The 20,618-nt window shown below is 37.3% G+C and overlaps 1 protein-coding gene across 5 annotated transcripts in view; it reads right to left on the bottom strand.

Moving 5' to 3' along the window:
- CCNH (cyclin H) overlaps positions 1–20,618 on the bottom strand; it is a 50,691-nt gene that overhangs the window by 26,291 nt on the left and 3,782 nt on the right. For all 5 annotated transcript variants that reach the window (XM_032276617.1, XM_032276620.1, XM_032276631.1 and 2 more), the window contains exons 4-8: positions 19,457–19,667; positions 9,634–9,797; positions 6,145–6,215; positions 3,863–3,974; positions 234–294 (exon numbers count right to left, since the gene is read on the bottom strand). In XM_032276617.1, coding sequence (XP_032132508.1) covers positions 234–294; positions 3,863–3,974; positions 6,145–6,215; positions 9,634–9,797; positions 19,457–19,667 — 619 coding nt within the window. The remainder of the gene's footprint in view (positions 1–233; positions 295–3,862; positions 3,975–6,144; positions 6,216–9,633; positions 9,798–19,456; positions 19,668–20,618) is intronic.

Here is a 20,618-nt window from a genome sequence, read left to right as displayed (position 1 = left end):
TCTATGAACACAGGAAGGATTCTTCATCAAGTAAAGACAGAAGAGATAAAAATCCCTTTAATAATGGACAATAGCACTGTACATAAGGAAGTATGCAAAAAATGAAAAAAAAACCCACAACTCTATAATTCTTTTACTTCTATAGTGTTTTTACTCTTGGAGAATAAATCTCAACAGTATACCAGAATGTATAACAAAAATGACTTAGAGTTTATCTTTGGAGTAAAACATACCTCCTCATGTTTGGATTTCTTTGAGACATAATCATCATCTTCATAGCCTTTCCTCTTCTTCCTATAATTAAGCAACTATCAATAAGCAATCCAATACCAGATACAGAAACTAAAGAATATAAAGTAAACTAGCAAGGCTATATGCAATGTCATGTATCTACTGAAAAACAAGGCCTGGATAAATGGGAAAAGATACTTTTAAAATCAATCTTTAAATTTAATACATTCCTTTTTTTTGCTAAGACAAAGTGTCATTCTGTCACCCAGGCTGGAGTGCAATGGCACAATCTTGGATCACTGCAACCTCTGCCTCCCAGCAGCCTCAGTCTCATGAGTAGCTGGGATTACAGGTGCCTGCCACCATGCTCGGCTAATTTTTCTTATTTTTAATAGAGACGGGGTTTCACCATGTTGGCCAGGCTAGTCTCAAACTCCTGACCTAAGGGCAATCCACCCTCCTCGGCCTTCCAAAGTGTGGGGATTACAGGCATGAGCCACCGTGCCCAGCCATTTAATGCAATTCTAATTAAAACCCCAATAAAACTTTTCATGGAATCTGTCAAGTCTAACACTGACCTAGGAAAGTGTGTGTGAAAAAACAGCAGAGAACGGAAAGAAAAACCATGCGCTATCTTCAAAGCACACTATAAAAGCTATGGTAATTAAAGTGAGATATTAACAGATCAATGATCAGACTAGATAAGCAAAATAATGACTATGCAGAAGTATGAATTGAATGTGTAATAAAAAGTATTTCAGGTAACTATGAAAAACATGAAATAAAAAATGAATTGGGACCTGCTGGGCACTGTGGCTCACCATTGTAATCCCAGCTCTTTAGGCCAAGGACAGCAGCTCACTGAGCCCAGGAGTTTGAGACCAGCTTGAGCAATGTGGCGAAACCTCCTCTCTACAAAAAATTAAAAAATTAACCAAATGTGGTTGAGCACCTGTAGTCCCAGCTGCTTGGGAGACTGAGGTGGGAAGATCACTTGGGCCTAGGAGGTAGAGGTTGCAGTGAGTCAAGATCAAGCCACTGCACTCAACCTGGATGACAGAGACAGACTTTGTCTCAAAAAAGTAGGGGATGGGAGCTGAAGCAAAAACTACTATTTGGAAAAAAGGTTGTGAAAAACAATAGAATATATCATATGTAAATAAGTACAATCAGCCTTTTGTATCCTGTGAGTTCCACATCAGTGGACTCAACCAACTGCGGATTGAAAATACGAAAAAAAATTCTATCTGTACTGAACATGTACAGACTTTTTTTGTCATTACTCCCTAAAGAATACAGCATAACAACTATTTACATAGCATTTACATTGTATTTAGGTATTAGAAGTAATTTAGAGATGATTTAAAATTTATGGGAGGATATGTATAGGTTATATGCAAATAGGCCATTTTGTATTAGGGCATCTATGAATTTTGGTTATCAGCAGAAGGTCCTAAAACTAATCCCCATGGATACTGAAGGATGACTGTATATAGAATCTATAAAGCACTACAAATCACAAAAATAATGCCAGACAATTGGGCAAGGGCTATAAATAAGCAATACAGAAGACATAAGTGACTGTTAAACATGGAAACTTCAGTGCCCCATAGTAATTGAGAAAATGCAAATTAAAATGCCAATGTGATACTTTTTTAGCCAGACTGGCAAAAGTAAGACATTGATAATTACACTTTGTATAATATAAAGATTAATGCAAAGGAGAAAAAACCCGACTCATTTCATACACACATATGGATATACGTGCAGAGAAAGGGCTGGCAAAGGTAAACAACTACTAAGTTACTTCTGAGGTCATGAGAGATTTGAATTTTGATCAAAGGGAACTTTGGTTTCACCTGTATTGACTGACAATGACAATACAGTTTTTGTGTCATGAAAAATAGAGGTAAAATAATTTTGAAAATCAAGGGAAACAAATAGTCCTAAAGTAGCACAACGCATGGTGTGGTCCATGGACCAGGGCTGGTCCATGACTATTTCCAGTTTGTAGTGAGTTAAGTATAGGAATCGTGTGTTTAGAAATTTTTAATAGCAATTTGATATAATCATTTTATGACCTGAATCTAATAAAACTTGACACAAAAAAAACTTATGTTTTTGTGTCTTCACTTTTCTAGTAATGCATTTTTTATTCAATTTTCAAAAGTATACATCTAGTGAAGTTTTTTTTAAAAATCCTTCACAGTTTGAGAAGCACTCCTCAAATACTCATAGATATTCAGAATTTGCTTGGCACAGTACAAAGCAGATGGCAATCCAGAATAAGCTATGGCAATTAGGAATTTTGGATTATGGTCCATTCAGTTACTTAGCTAGAAAGGGTAGGGTTAATAGTTCAGTGGTCTAATCCAGGGATGGATAAACTTTTTGTTTAAAGAGACAGTAAACATTTTAGGCCTTTCAGATCCTATTATCAGTTTCTGTCACAACCAACTTTTCTATTGTATCAAGAAAACAGCCATAGGTGATAAATAAATGAATGGGTATGCTATATTCCAACAAAACTGTATTCTAAAAACAGCCAGTGGGCTGGATATGCCTGGTAAGTCATAGTTTGCCAACCCCTGGTCTAATCCCATATCAAAATCCATGCAAAAAGAACATAAGCAGTGCTGCAATACTTTCATTAATTAAAGCCAACATTTCTTCTCTATAACTAATCTGAAAAATTCCTATTACCACTGAAACCTGGAAGTGAATGAAATCCACCAATTTCAAGTTCTGTGCTAAATCATGCTATTCTGCACACTTCCTAAGTCCTTAGATACTACCTCACTACAACTGTATAGGAATTTAAGTCATGTGTACTTGACATAAGGACCTAAGAATGCTATTCTGGCTTTTCATACGTATCCAGCAGCACATATTCACCAATTATAGAAATAATATCCAAATAACTATAAGATGCCACAGATAACTCCCATTAAATTTTAACATATAGGGTGTAACTTTAAACAACAGAATGCATCCCACAGGAAATAGAAAATGTCAGTTTCATTTCTCCTAGTACCTGCCCAAATTCCCAACTGCTTAAACACTTAAAAATTTCAATCGATCTTTCAATTTGCAAAGCATAAATTGCAAATTCTATGGTGATTTCCATATTCAGCTTACAAATCAATTAAGAGACATTAAAGGTGCTCTTATGCCTACAAGAACAGCCTATTTTGCTATTGGCTTTATCTTCAATATAAAGTTTGTCACCGAAAGTAAGTATGTATGCCAAGTTTCCCAACTCTAGCTAACAGAAGTCTGGAAAGGACATTTGTTCCTCAGACCAGATATCACAACTGCAGAGACCAAAGATTAAAATAACAGGAAAAGGTTAAAGGATTCCTTAAGACCCTGACCCCTGAGATCCCATGAGAAGTAACAGAACAGGACAGGGCCTGCAAGCCAAAGAACACAAGTCACAGCAGGATAGTGAATGCTGAACTATTAACATCTTAAGTTTAATCTCGTTAGAAATGTCCATTCAACAAAGAAAATCTGATTTAATCGATCAGTCAGCTTTCCTCAAATGAGCAAACACCCATAAAATGATTTACAAACCAGCTGGACTGGATAAAATTTATGTCTACTGATGAACACTGTCACATCAACTTACGAGATTACATTAAGTGCAAGCTCAGGAGAATGACATCGCTCCAACTTCTGTTTCAGAATAGCAACTTCTTCAGATCTGGGTGGTTCATACTTTTTTACTAAGTTTCTCATGCCTATGTGGATACAAAAAAGAATTTAAACTGAATAAGCAAACCTTTTCATAGTAAAGGAGCTTGTTATTTTTCAACAAAACACTCTTCAAATGACACAGTTATTCTTCTCAAGATTTGCATCATTCTACTTTAAAATCCTATAAGCACCATATGTTTAATTCAAGTAATTATGGCTCTCTGCTGTTTAGCCCATACCATGTACAGCATAAAGCACACTGTGTAATCTAGCATTAATTTTTCGCAAATCCTACTGGGGTCACTTCTTGTTCAGTTTAAGACTTAAAAAAAAAAAAAAAAAATCCCTAAATGATTTAGTGAACATGCTTTGTTCTCTATCCCCAACCATCTTCATAATATTCTATTCCAGAGATAGTGGACTAAGAATGTATTTCCTATTTACAAAAGAAACTGTTATTACACAACATGCAATAAAGGGAGGATGCTTAGTAAAAATTTGTTAATAATCCTTTGCTTTAACAAAAAACAGACCCTATACAAAAATGTCCACTTAAGGTTAAAAGCAAACTACTATATCAGTAACTTTATAATTGCAAAAGCATCCTCTAGCTGATCTTTATATTCAACTATAATAAACCAAAGAATACAAATTTCAAAATGTATTAGAGGAATGAGGGGAGAGCCAATGGGCTTATAATTATTATTATTTGCCAGCCATGTGATCCAAATGACTATACTGACCTATTTCATAATGCAAACAAAGCAGTATTTTCAACTGAATACTTGTGACTCAACACCCATAAGACACTATCTTTTCCAAACATTACAAATATCTTAGTAGTGTTAAACCTATAAGTATTTTATGAAGAGCTATTTTTATTTCATTTAAAATAAGTGGAGCAAAATAAAGATATTGAGAAGAAATCAGTAATAAAACTAAGCTATGAAATAAGTAAAGTGGAATAAGACTCCCTTTACCTACTAAATTCTATGCTCCTATTATCTATAGTCAAATCACAATTAGCTTTGAAAGTGAACCCCCTAGTGGTAAAGCTAAAGAGCTACAGTTTATAATTCATAAATCACAAGCCTATCATTCTCAAAGAAAGCTCTCAAGATCACTTCGAGCAGAGAATCAAGAAATGACACAGATGCCCTCAAGCATCTTAACTTTTAAAACACAAAATATATAAAACGTATAGCCATTTACTGTCATCCAAGATCAAGATCTTCAATTTTATACTGGTTTATTTAATATTTAATTAAATTACAAATATAATTAAGAACAATTTAGACAGCAAGGTATGGGAACAAACATGATTGAGCTTTAACCCCAAAGAGGAGCTTAGCAGCCATGAACAAGTGTGCCGTGGGCAAGAATGAAGAATAGAGAATGCTGGCTAATTCAGTCAATAAGATGAGATTCTATTCAACCCTTAGGACAGAATTTCTCAACACGAGCACTAATGACTTTTTGGGTTGAATAGTTCTTGGTTATGCAGGGCTATATTAGTTTCCTGAAGTTGCTATTAAAATTATCACAAACTTGTTGGCTTAAGACAACAGAAATGTATTGACTCATAGTTCTAGAGCCCAGAAGTCTGAAATCGGTTTCAATGGGTCAAAATTAAAGTGCTGGAAGGGCCATATTCTCTTTGGTGGCTCCAGGGATGAATCCATTCCTTGCCTGTTCCAGCTTCCGGTGGCTGCCAGCTTCATTTGGCTTGTAGCCACATCACTCTCATAATTTTCAAGGTGAGCATCTTTAAATCTTTCTCTGTTGTCTTTGCAGTGCCTTTTCTGAGTGTGTCAAATCTCCCTCTAACTCTCTCTTTAAAAAAATGATTTATCTACAAAATAGAAGTTCCAAATTTAAACATTATCCTTAAGTTAGTTCCCATTACATCTTTTTTAGTGACTAGTGTTTCTTTATTCTTTAAAAGGATCCTGTTGTCAATCTCTAAACCCTTTCTAAATCCACTTATATTTTCACTCATTGCATAAGTTCTATATACATGAACACTACTTCCTTCCATGTACCTTCTATTTGTTCTAGACCAGTGTGTCTTTCATGCTTCCATAATATAGTAACTCAATGAAAATAAATCTAAACAAAAATCTAAGTTATATTTCTAGTTAAATACCAAGATATTTATTTAGAAAGGAACTTTGTAATGGAAGAACATTATGTAGAATGTTCTGTTTTACTTACTTTTCATTATATCTAGTAACTGTGACAGGCAAGTTCTGTTCTCTCTCAGCATCAGACTCTCTGATAAATAACTGGTAAAGAAAAGAAAGAAAATTTAATCTATTGAAAACATACAGCACATTGCGAAAGCATGGCATCATAAATTATTTTCCTCCATCTCATCAATGGCGATTTTAAAATGTTTAAATTTATGAACATAATCCATAACTCTTATGTTTTAAGGATTTATTACCAATTACATTAAAAGATGTTTACTATTCATTTAAGTTTAGCAATATTAAGGTATAAACTTTCAGAAGGAAAACAGTATGAAAGCAGCAGTAATAGCCAATACTTATAAAATTTATATCTTTTAATATAAAAATCCTATGAGTCTAACTTTATTTTACACAAGAGCAATCTCAGTTACAGGGATGGGCGAGTCATGATCTTGTAACCTGCCCAAAGTAATAAAGCTAGGAAGCAGCAAAACTGGAATTTGGCACTAGAAAGGATTTTCTGTCCCCTTAATATGAAAGCCATTTTACCTATAGTTGTACTTCTTGGGAGTAACAGACATTCAAACCAACAAGACTATCACCTAATGCTTTATAAATCTATTACATCTTATTTGCATCAAGTCCAAATCAAAGGTGTTACTCTATCAATATGATATAAAACTCAATTACTTGTTTTTCTCAGGGCCACTGACAGTATAAAAACATAATTTCTATACTTAAATTTTTAATTACTCTGAGGTTTTGCATAACTGTACTTGACCGATAATTGATAAAAGCCCAAATGAACAGATTCTCAAAGTGTTAAGTAGTTTTTCAAACACAAATGCAAAAAACTTATTTTTCTCTTGGATGTAATAGTTACAAAAATAGAAAGCAATACTTCAAGAACTCTTGTTGCTGTCTTTATCCAGATTATTTTCATTTTGTTATCAAGTTTTGATAACTTTGTTATTACATCACCATCATCATCTATTGTGGAAATAAATTTTGGATCTGAAAATCAGGAAATCCCCTAACAACTAATCCATTTCCAGTTACTTAGTAATTCAAAATAACTAAATTAGTTTTTTCCTTTCCCTTTCTACTTAAAATTCCTCCCATTTCTGTCATCTTCCTTTATTTTTACTCTTCATTTTCTTTTGATTTCTTATGCATAAAGGTCATAGGTTTGGTGCTAAGAGCTGGCTAACTAGACTCTTTATCTCTGTGAAGTTAGCAACTTTTTTTTTTTTTTTTTTTGAGATGGAGTTTCTTCACTTTTGTTGCCTAAGCTGGAACGCAATGGCATGATCCCAGCTTACCGCAAGCTCCGCCTCCCAGGCTCAAGCAATTCTCCTGCCTCAGTCTCCAGAGTAGCTAGGATTACAGGCATACGTCATCATGCCCGGCTGATTTTTTTTTTTTTTTTTTGTAGAGATGTGGTTTCCCCATGTTGGTCAGGCTGGTCTTCAACTCTTGACCTCAGGTGATCTGCCCACCTCAGCCTTCCAAAGTGCTGGGATTACAGGCATGAGCCACCGTGCCCAGCCTAGCAACTCTTAATCTCAATTTCAAATCTGAATTTTAATATTATGATGTTTTAATAAAATCCACAAGCAAGTAAGAATACCTAAAGTGTCAAAGCAGCAGATAAGAAATAAAGCTCTAAATCTACAAGAAAGAGAAGATAACTCAGAAATAACAGTAATAATCCTACGATTAATATTCTGAGGCATTATCCAGACTATGACAACAGCACAAGGGCTTTCCCTTTCTGAAATCAGCAATAAATGTAAACTCAATTTCCACATATGCCAAAAGTTTGCCTGTATCAGTAAGTTTAAAATGATTGGAAAGCATTTCCCTAAAGGGTGAAAGAAAATACAAAACAAAAAAAAACCCCAAATGTCTAGTCACCGGAATGTTACAAAAGCCTATTAAATTTGCACGGAGCCAAAGGTATCACAATTTCAATTTTACCTATCTGGAATTATAATGAACTAAACTTCTAAGACACAATAAACTCATCTGGACTTAAGGATGCTTCATCCCACTCTACATAATTACAATCTCATCACTAAAGAATTTATTTATGCAGTATATACAATGCTTCAAGATTAATCAAACTTTTGGTTATTTGAGCTGTGGAAAAGAAGGCCTTTGTTCCCTTACAGAATGAAGTCTGCAGGCCAGGTTGGTGGTGTGCACCTGTAATTCCAGCACGTTGGGAGGCCTAGGCAGGAGGAATACTTGAGCCTAGGAGTGACTGGGATGAGCCTGGGCAACATAGGGAAATCCCAACTCTACAAAAAACAAAAAGTTTAGGTGGGTGTAGTGGTGTGTGCCTGTGGTCCCAGCTACTTAGAAAGCTGAGGCAGGAGGATCGCTTGAGCCTGGGAGGTTGAGGCTGCAGTGAGCTATGACTGTGCCACTGCACTCCAGCCTGGTGACAGAATGAAACACTGTCTCAAAAAAATAACCAACTCCCCCCAAAATGAATGGAAGTCCACATCTTAACTGCATATACATCAATAATTTACATGACTATCTTTCCCAACTTAGAGATTTATCTTACTCATTTTCATATTTCTAAAGAATAGTACAGAGCATAGTAGTATATAAGGCATTCAGTGAATATTTGTGCTTAGTAAATAGAAATCACTTTGGGATTAAATGTATACATTTATATATAGTTGGTAAGTTGTGTTTGCAGAGAAGAGGCATATCATAAAATAAAAACCTAAAATCCCTTATCTTAGATGCAGATGTGTTGTGAAATTCTCATTTAATAATTATTCATGTCTTAGAAAAGTTATCTGGTGTATATATTATGAAATGTGAAACACCCAGTGATGTCTGGGATAGCATCCTATAATCAGGAATATTAAGATTTCTGCAACGAAACACAAATATTCCTATTAAGTAAAATAAAAACTAAATACAATCAGTTAATATTTGCTGCCACCTTATCAATGGATTCTGAAATTATGGATAAGGGATTATAGTCACGTAAAATAATTTTAATTAACTTTAGGAAATTTTATCATCTTTCTTCCTCAGCTATTTCTAGGAATAAAATCAAGCAGAACTTCAAAGGTCATAAATTGAGAAACAATATAGAAACTAAAAAAGTCTGACTGCTAGTTTGTGTTAGTTAGCGAACAATATTTAATTCCATGTGTCATACATGCTTTACAGAAGATAAAACAAGGCAGACATATTTGCTGCACTCAAGTTGCTCACCAGTTCAGAGGAACTTCTAAATTTGTCATATACTGATATCTTTATCAGTCTCTCAAGGATCACCTGGTTTACTTCTACTTTAATCCTAAATGTATCCTCTGAGTTCAACAATATTTTTCGTAATGTTTAAAGATTTCCATAAGGCAATTTCATTTCTTTTCACCAACCATCCCAGCCACAAGGGATATTACAGACTAGTCACAAATGACTCCATGAATAAATGAACCCAGTGACTGAATTTGACCTAAGTTAAAACACTAATTAATACCTTTCCATAGTAATTCCAGCTCTGGAGGCACTAGATAAAATGGCAGTCAGGGCAATTTGGGAAGGTGTGTATAAAAGGTAAGCATCCGTCAATGCAATTCTATTAAGAAAGTCATCAGCTGTTTTCCTCAAAATCTCTGGATTCTCCAACATGGGATATCTGGTCTAGAAAAAAAGTTTGCAAATGTTACCATTTCTGAGGGTTTAAATGGAGTAACAAGAGTTTAAAATTACACAACTCATATTAAGAAATATGTGCTTTAAAATAACATATCTGAAGTTATTGACATTGTCCTCAATTTACATTAATCTCTTCTCTTGGTCATTTTCCACCTGAATAGGAAGGGAAGGAAAGGGAAACTCTTAAAAGATTCCATTGAGTCTAAAGTAGAGCCAAGAAATACATATTCCCAGGTAAATATGTCTCTCAAGCAACCCATGTGATTCAAATGTAAGGCAACATTTGGGAACAAACCTTATTTTTATATAAATTGCTCTACTTAAAATTTACTTTCAGGAAGACGTAAATAAAAATGAATCTCGATTTGATTAGAATACATTAGACTTCAAATTCTCACAGAAAAAGTTTTAGAATATGCCCAACAGCTATGGAAGACCTCATATTTCCTGACAGTTCTTTATACCCTATGAAATAAACCATAAATCCTAAGCCCCAGATAGGAATATTCAACACTTAAAGCGCTAAGAAAGCTTTTCTACACTCTGAAACAAAGTACTCGAGTCAACTGTGCAAAAATGCCTCACCTGTGATATGAGAAATTCAGACACACTACTCTGATCACAATGCCTCTTTTTAAAATACATTGACTCATTTACTTCACAGCTGTTCTCCCTCCTCAGAACCTTTGGTTACTTATCCCTCGACTAGCTCCCACTTACCAGTTTCATCTGGTCCTCACTTCTCTCCCGAATTCCCTGCCCCAATATGCTGCCAACACATTTCTGGCAAAACCAGAAATTTAACAGTGGTTGAATCCAACAAACCTTCACTTTGCAATTACACAAAGATTTCTGAGTACTGCCAGAGAAAACCATACAACCAGAGGTCTGGTAATATTATTATAAACTCATGTTCATTGACCTCAACAAGGCTCTTAAACACCGCCGAGCAACCACAGTATTTCCACAGCAAATTTACTCTCCCATTTTTCAGTGACTACATAAATATTTTCCATCTGTCTTAAACGATCTCCTTGATAATGCTCAGAAACTCCATCACTCTCAGAAAACTATCTCTTACCAAAGAAAGGTGCTATTTCCTGCCAACACCAAATCCTGGGGCATAACAGTATCCTAACCCTTAATTTCCCCTTTTCCACTATTAAAAGAAAGAGCCATTATTCCCTCTAAGCCCAGTTCTTCTACCTTGCTTCGAAATCCCATGCCAACCCCTTCCACCTTACTCCAAAGAGACTATTTTGTATTTCATCTTTCTCTCACTACTAGCTCTTTGCATCAGTGTTTAAATTTGCATCAGTCTTTTCTATAAAACAAAGCACAACAAAAAAACTCTCACCCAGCCAGAAACCTGGGAGTTCTTCCTCTGTCCTCGTCTCTATAAACAGTCAATCCTCAAGTTTTATTGATTTTACCTAACTACAGGCTGAGCATCACAAATCCAAAAGATTCAAAATCTGAAATGATCCAAAATCTAAAACTTTCTGAGCACTGACACTCAGGAAATTCTCACTGGAGCATTTCAGATTTTGGATTCGTAATGCTCAACCAGTAGTACAACGCAAATATTGCCAAAAAACAAAAAAAAAGTGAGACAAGCCTGGGCAACATGGCAGAAGCCCATCTCTACAAAAAAATTAGCCAGGCGGAACTCACGTCGGGAGGAACTAAGACAGACACCTCTAGAGTGCAGTTCCCAACGAGAACGATGCAGAGGGTGAGTGATCACAGCATTTCCAAACGAGTTATTACTGCCCACAGACCAGAAGATACCCAGGCTGAAAAACGCCATGAGTTACCAGCACAGCTGTTTCAGCTGGCGCAGCTGGTCTCTGCACAAAAACTCACACAAATCTGGGTGGCCGTTTCTACCGGCGGCTGGAATGCCTGGGAGACAGAGCCACCCATTCAACTGAAAAAAAGGGGTTGAAACAGGGAGCCAGATGAACTGATTCAGCAGGGTCCCACCCCGACAAAGACCAGCAATCTGAAATGCTTTGGATTGAGAGGTCACAGCAAGGGCAGTTGGACCCAGGATGGTCCAGCTCCCTGGGGAGGGGGGAAGGGCATCCACCATTACCCAGGCAGTCCACCACTACCAGTCAGTCCACGATTACCGAGGCAGTCCACCATTCAGAGGCAGTCCACCTTACTGAGGCAGGCTGCCATTACCAAGGCAATTCTAACTATACATCTGTAAACAAAACCCTAAGGAAGTTCACACAGCAGCTGGGCAGAGCCCATTAAAGCTCAGCAATGCCTCTGCTGACAGACTGTGACTGGCTACCTCCTTGCTACGCAAGGCATCTCTGAAAAAAGGCAGCAGCACCTCAGGAATTTGTCAATAAAGCCCTGCCTTCCCAGGACAGAGCACCTGGGAAAAAAGGTGGTTATGAGTTGTGCTGCAGCAGACTTGAACGTACCTGCTCAGCAGCTCTGAACGAACCAACGGAGCTCACAGCTCAGCACTTGAGCTCCTGTAAGAGACAGACTGTCTCCTCAAGCAGCTCCCCAACCCCTGTATATCCAAAGAGACACCTCATAAAGGAGAGCTCAGGCTGACATCTGGTGGGTATCCTTTGGTGACAAAGATAACAGAAGAAGAAACTGGCAGCAACCCTTACTGTTCTGCAGCTGCTGCAGGTGATCCCCAGGCAAGCAGGGTCTGCATTGGACCTCTAGCAGTCCTACAGCAGAGAGGCCTGTTAGAAGGAAAACTAAAAAACAGAAAGAAATAACTTCAACATCAAAAAAGAAGATGTCAGAGACACCATCCGAAAGTCACCAACTACAAAGACCACAGGTAGGAAAATCCACGAAGATGGCAAGAAACCAGCGCAAAAAGGAGGAAAACACCCAAAATCAGAATACTTCTCCTCCTTCAAGGGATCACAATCCTCACCAGCAAGGGAAGAAAGCTGGATGGAGAAAAAGTCTGATGAATTGACAGAAACAGGCTTCAGAAGGTGGGTAATAAAAAACTTTCTCTGAGCTAAAAGAACAAGTTCTAATCCAATGAAATGAAACTAAGAACGTTGAAAAAAGGTTTGACAAAATGCTAATGAAAATAAACAGCTTAGAGAAGAATATAAATGAATTGATGGAGCTGAAAAACGCAACAGCAGAACTTCATGAAGCATACACAAATTTCTTTTTTTTTTTTTTTTTTTTTTTTTTTGAGACGGAGTTTCACCCATGTTACCCAGGCTGGAGTGCAATGGCGCGATCTCGGCTCACCGCAACCTCCGCCTCCTGGGTTCAGGCAATTCTTCTGCCTCAGCCTCCTGAGTAGCTGGGATTACAGGCACACGCCACCATGCCCAGCTAATTTTTTGCAGTTTTAGTAGAGACGAGGTTTCACCATGTTGACCAGGATGGTCTCGATCTCTTGACCTCGTGATCCACCCGCCTCGGCCTCCCAAAGTGCTGGGATTACAGGCTTGAGCCACCGCGCCCGGCCTGCATACACAAATTTCAATAGCTAAACTGACCAAGCAGAAGAAAGGATATCAGAGATTGAAGATCAACTCAGTGAAATAAAAAGAGAAGGCAAGATTAGAGAAAAAAGAGTAAAAATAAATGAATGAAGCCTCTAAGAAATATGGGATTATGTGAAAAGACCTAATCTACCTTTGATAGGTGTGATAGGTGTATCTGAATGTGACAGAGACAATGAATCCAAGGAAAACTCTTCAGGATATTATCCAGGAGAACTTCCCCAACCTAGCAAGGCAGGCCACCATTCAAGTACAGGAAATACAGACAATACCACAAAGATATTCCTCAAGAAGAGCAAACCCAAGGCACATAATCATCAGATTCACCAGGGTTGAAATAAAGGAAAAAATGCTAAGGGCAACCAGAGAGAAAGGTCGGGTTACACACAAAGGGAAGCCTTTGTGTCTTGAAGTCTTATCAGACTCAGAGGATTTCTCCACAGAAACCTTATAAGGCAGGAGAGCGTGCGGGCCAATATTCAATGTCCTTAAAGAAAAGAACTTCCAACCTAGAATTTCCTATCCAGCCAAGCTAAGCTTCATAAACAAAAGAGAAATAAAATCTTTTACAAACAAGCAATTGCTGAGAGATTTTGTCACCACCAGACCTGCCTTACAAGAGTTCCTGAAAGCAGCACTAAACATAGAAAGGTACAACCAGAACCAGCCACTCCAAAAACATACCAAATGGTAAAGACCACTGACAGAATGAAGAAACTGCATCAATTAATGGACAAAACATCCAGCTAGCATCAAAACGGCAGGATCAAATTCGCACATAATAATATTAACCTTAAATGTAAACCGACCAAATGCCCCTATAAAAAGGCACAGACTGGCAAATTGGATAAAAAGTCAAAACCCATTGATGTGCTCTCTCCAGGAAACCCATCTCAAGTGTAAGGATACACACAGACTCAAAATAAAGGGATGTAGGAAGATTTACTAAGCAAATGGAGAGAAAAAAAAAGCAGGAGCTGCAAACCTAGTCTCTGATAAAACAGACTTTAACATAACAAAAATCAAAAGAGACAAAGAAGGGAATTACATAATGGTAAAAGGATCAATGCAACAAGAAGAGCTAACTATCCTAAATACACATGCACTCAATACAGGAGCAGTCCGATACATAAAGCAAGTTTTTAATGACTTACAAAGAGACTTAGACTCTCATACAATAATAGTGGGAGACTTTAACACTCCACTGTCAATATTAGACAGACCAACATGACAGAAAATTAACAAAGATATCCAGGACTTGAACTGAGATCCGGACCAAGCAAACTGAATAGACATCTACAGAAATCTCCACCCTAAATCCACAGAGTATGCATTATTCTCAGCACCACATCACACCTACTCTGAAACTGATGACATAATTGGAAGTAAATCACTCCTCAGTAAACGTAAAACGGAAATCATAACAGTCTCTCAGACCACAGTGCAATCAAATTAGAACTGAGGATTAAGAAACTAACTCAGAACCGCGTAACTTCATGGAAACTGAACAACTGGCTCTTGAATGTTGACTGGATAAACAACAAAATGAGGGCAGGAATAAAGATGTTCTTTGAAAGCAATGAGAACGAAGACGCAACATACCAGAATCTCTAGGACACATTTAAAGCAGTGTCTAGAGGGAAATTTATAGCAATAAATGCCCATATGAGAAGAAAGGAAAGATCTGAAATTGAAACCCTATCATCAAAATTGAAAGGGCTAGAGGAACAAGATAAAAAAAAAAACTCAAAAGCTAGCAGAAAACAAGAAATAACTAAGATCAGAGCAGAACTGAAGGAGATAGAGACACAAAAAACCCTTCAAAAAAAAATCAATAAATTCAAGAGCTGGTTTTTTGAAAAGTTCAAAACAGACTGTTAGCCAGATTAATAAAAAAGAAAGATGAATCAAATAGATGCAATAAGAAACAATAAAGGGGATATCACCACAGATTCCACAGAAATACAAACTACCATCAGAGATTACTACAAACAACTCTATGTACATAAACCAGTAAACCTGGAAAATGGATAAATTCCTGGACACTTGTATCCTCCCAAGCCTAAATCAGGAAGAAGCTGAAACCCTGAACAGACCAATAACAAGGGCTAAAGTTGAGGCAGCAATTAATAGCCTACCAACCAAAAAAAAGCACAGGTCAAGATGGGTTCATAGCCGAATTCTACCAGACATACAAAGAGGAGCTGGTACCACTCCTTCTAAAACTATTCCAAACAATACAAAAAGAGGGAATCCTTCCCAAATCATTTTATGAGACCAAAATCATCCTGATACCAAAACCCAGCAGAGACTCAACAAAAAAAGAAAACTTTAGGCCAATATCCATGATGAACACAGAGCAAAAATCTTAAATAAAATAATGGCAAATCGATTGCAACAGCACATCAAAAAGCTTATCCATCATGGTCAAGTAGGCTTCATCCCGGGGATGCAAGGCTGGTTCAATATACGCAAGTCTACAAACGTAATCCACCACATAAACAGAACCAAAGACAAAAACCACGATTATTTCAATAGATGCAGAGAAGGCCTTCAGCAAAATTCAACAGCCCTTCATGCTAAAAACTCTCAATAAATTACGTAGCGATGGAATGTATCTCAAAATAATAAAAGCTATTTATAATAAACCCACAGCCCATATCATACTGAATGGGCAAAAACTGGAAGCATTCCCTTTGAAATCTGGCACTAGATAAGGATGCCCTCTCTCACCACTCCTATTCAATATAGTATTGGAAGTTCTAGCCAGAGCAATCAGGCATGAAAAAGAAATAAACGGCATTCAATTAGGAAAGAAGGTAATCAAACTGTCTCTATTTGCAGACAACATGATTGCATATTTAGAAGACCCAATCATCTCAGCCCAAAATCTCCTTAAACTGATAAGCAACTTCAGCAAAGTCTCAGGATATAAAATGTGCAGAAATCACAAGCATTCCTATACACCAATAACAGATTAACAGAGAGCCAAATCATGAGCAAACTCCCATTCACAATTGCTACAAAGAGAATAAAATACCTAGGAATACAACTAACAAAGGATGTAAATGACCTCTCCAAGGAGAACTACAAACCACTGCTCAATGAAATAACAGAGGACACAAACAGATGGAAAAACATTCCATGCTCATGGTTGGGAAGAATCATTATTGTGAAAATGGCCATATTGCCCAAAGTAATTTACAGATTCAACACAATCCTCATCAAGCTACCTATGACCCTCTTCACAGAACTGGAAAAAAACCACCTTAAACTTCTTATGGAACCAAAAGAGAGCCCACATAGCCAAGACAATCCTAAGCAAAAAGAACAAAGCTGGAGACATCATAGTACCTGATTTCAAACTATACCACAAGGCTACAGTAATCAAAACAGCATGGTATTGGTACCAAAACAGAGATAGAGACCAATGGACCAGAACAGAGGCCTCAAAGGCAGTGCCACACAGCTACAATCACCTGATCTTTGACAAACATGACAAAAACAAGCAATGGGGAAAGGATTCCCTGATTAATAAATGGTATTGGGAAAACTGGCTAGCCATGTGCAGAAAGCAGAAACTGGACTCCTTTCTGACACCTTACACTAAAATTAACTCCAGATGGATTAAAGACTTAAACATAAGACCTAACACCATAGAAACCCCAGAAGAAAACCTAGGCAATACCATTCACGACATAGGCACAGGCAAGGACTTCATGACTAAAACACCAAAAGCATTGGCAACAAAGCCAAAATAGACAAATGGGATCTAATTAAAGTCCAGAGCTTCTGTACAGCAAAAGAATCATTAGAGTGAACCGGCAACCAACAGAATGAGAAAAATTTTTTGCAATCTACCCATCTGACAAAGGGCTAATATCCAGAATCTACAAAGAATTAAAACAGATTTACAAGAAAAAAAAAAAAAAACCCATTCAAAAGTGGGTGAAGGACATGAACAAACACTTTTCAAAAGACACATATGATGCCAACAAACATATGAAAAAATGCTCATCATCACTGGTCACTAGAGAAATGCAAATCAAAACTACACTGTTATACCATGTCATGTCAGTTATAATGGCGATCATCAAAAAATCTGGGGACAACATATGCTGGAGAGGATGTGGAGAAACAGGAACATTTTTACATTGTTGGTGGGAGTGTAAATTAGTTCAACCATTGTGGAAGACAGTGTGGTGATTCCTCAAGGACCTAGAAATAGAAATTCCATGTGACCCAGAAATGCCATTACTGGGTATATATCCAAAGGATTATAAATCGTACTATTATAAACTCACATGCACACGTATGTTCATTGCAGCACTGTTTACAGTAGCAAAGACTTGGAACCAACCCAAATGCCCATTGATGATAGACTGGACAAGGAAAATGTGGCACATATATATCATGGAATACTATGCAGCCATAAAAAATGATGAGTTCATGTCCTTTGTAGGGACATGGGTGAATCTGGAAACCATCATTCTCAGCAAACTGACACGAGAACAGAAAATCAAACACTGAATGTTCTAACTCATAGGTGGGTGTTGAACAATGAGAACACATGGACACAGGGAAGGGAGTATCACACAATGGGGTCTGTTGTAGGGGGAATAAGGGAGGGACAGAGAGGGGTAGGGAGGATGGGGAGGGATAACATGCGGAGAAATGCCAGATACAGGTGACCGGGGGATGGAGACAGCAAACCACACTGCCATGTATGTACCTATGCAACAATCCTGCATGTTCTGCACATGCACCCCAGAACCTAAAGTGCAATAAAATATATGAGAGTGTGTGTGTGTGTGTGTGTGTGTGTGTGTGTGTGTGTGTGAAATCCCAAATACTTTTGGTCTCGAGTTTTTCAGATAAGGGATATTCATCCTGTATCTCAAGCCCAGAGTTCACAAACTTCATATGAGTGAAGCTCACCATCATCTTTTGCCTGGACTCCTTTAACAATATCCTATTATTCCCTTAATTTATTCAAATCCTTTCTCCACGTATGCCCGACACAACAGATGTGCAATAAATACCTGATGCAGCCTGATGCATAAGGTTGCCAACATGATCTTTTAAAGCTGAAAATCTAATTATGCCACCCTAAATTTAAACCTTTCACTGGCTTCTCTTTGCTATACTGGAAATTCGTATCATTGTCTCCACATTCTAGACTCTGCCTTCCACTCTGGTAGTTGCTGTCTGTGATACTCTTCCCCTTGCATTGATTGCTAGGCTCTGTCCAGGTTCTTTAGCACAGAATGGTTTCCTGAATTTGAGTTTTTGACCAGGAAAGTCGTGATTGGGATGTTCTTATCTCACCTATTCCTACTCTGAACTTTATTTTAAATGATACATTCTCAGAATATTTTCCTTACCCCTTAATCTGTTATCTCCTTCTAAAATATATCTTCCCCTCTGTATCACCTAGCACACTGGATATGATTATCTAAAACCTTTAGATTGCAAGGTTCCCAAAAGACTGTTCCTCTCCTGTTTCCGGTTACATCCTCAAGCACAAGGTCTGGCACATAAAATGTACCCAAATTGAGCCACTGAACTAATATGAATAAACCAGTTTCTGATTTGTTTGATTTGACTTAGACTATCCAACTTCTCTTTCAGAGCCAAACAAAACAATCTAAAAGTTGCTTTTGTCAATGTTTGTTTACACATATTATTGCTGCCTACATAGTGACTCAAGTTCACAAACCTCTAAAAATAGAAGTCACTTAGCAATCTTCTAGTTTAAGGTTAAGAATTTTTTATGGTTCTTTAAATCATGCCGATATCCATGACAATATAATTCAAAGTCAGAAGAGTTATCTCAAACCTTTATAGGCACTGTTCTAAATTCTCATGGTCTTCATTACATCCCTGGAGCAGAATTGCAGATCACTTAAATCAGAAACTCTGTAAGTCCCACCCAATAATCTGAGTTAAAAATTTCTCCAGATGACTGTTCATGCCCACAGAAGTTTGTAAACAACTGCCCTCGATGACCAGGTCAGAGCCACAGGTTGTATCCATGCTGTAACAATTAAGGATTTTAAAATTCTGGATTCTCTTGGTTAAAGAATAGGAAAGGAGATGTAGTGTTAGTTTATTTTACATCAAGTTTACCTTTAAGTCAATGAGGAAGCCTTCAAATGGTCGGTAAGGATTGTGGACAATAAGGTGGAAATTAAGTTGCTGTATAAGTAGTAGTTCATATTCTAGTATCTGTTCAAGTGCCTTCTCCTGTCCAAGAGGACTCTCCCGAAGGTTTCCAACAAACTGAGGACTTGATACATTGAATTCATCTACTTTGCAGGCCAAAAATGCACAAGTGAGCCTAGAGGAAAAAATAAAGAGGTGTAGGGGTGGGAGGTAGAAGAACATGCATATACTTTGAGAAATACCTAATTTATTTCTAAAAGTATATTCTATAATTGTCTGATATTCAAAAGTGACTGGTAGACATTGCAGGAATATTATTTTTAAAGACAGCTCTTGTTCACACTTTCATCCATTAGGAGACATAAGGCAAACTATAAAATCAGGTCCAACCAACTAATATTGCCATTGCATTCAACCATCATTCACTCAATGACAGTGTCATGCAGGACAACTTAAATATCTGAAAAAACAAATTTACTGAGGAATAAAAGTACTTTGCGTCATATACATGAAGAGTTAAAAATAAAGCAGTACCCACATATACACCATATAAGCATGGGAAGAAAAGTAGGTTTAAGGAGCTCTGTGGAAGCCCATCCGTGGAAGTCTCTGAGGGCATCTGAATAAGGAATTACTATTTCAGGGACAAATGTGTGAAATTTACCTGGCCACTTCATGCTGTTCAGTATAAGAAACTAGTTAAGAAAGCTACTGCAAAAATCAAGGTTGGAAGTGAGATCAATGGCCTAATCTTAACTGGAGGAAATGGGAATCGAAAAGAGAAAACAGGTACATTGTCATTGAGAACAAGCTCTTTGATGAGTCTCATACTAATCTCATCTTTAATGATAGACACAGTGCTCAGCAGAGAGCAGAAACAAGAGACCTTTGTTCAACTGAAATGAATATGAAGCTATAGGATCCAAACACCAATTGCATGTGGAAGGAGAGGGGCCACTACAAATGATTCTCAGTGTAAACAACTGGAAATACTTAGGCGTCTAACAGGGAGAGATATTAGAGAAGTACCTAACTGAGAAAAACAAAATTTGAATCTGGACAACTTGAAGTTCAGGTGCCATCAGTATCACCAAAGTATAGGTAAATAGAGATCTTAAGTTCTGAA

Source organism: Sapajus apella, unplaced genomic scaffold (genome assembly GCF_009761245.1).
Source record: "Sapajus apella isolate SASKATOON/1434 unplaced genomic scaffold, GSC_monkey_1.0 scaffold1, whole genome shotgun sequence".
Lineage (NCBI taxonomy): Eukaryota > Metazoa > Chordata > Mammalia > Primates > Cebidae > Sapajus > Sapajus apella.
The sequence above is the reverse complement of the archived record's forward strand: the minus strand, read 5'-3'. Positions and strand labels throughout refer to the sequence as shown.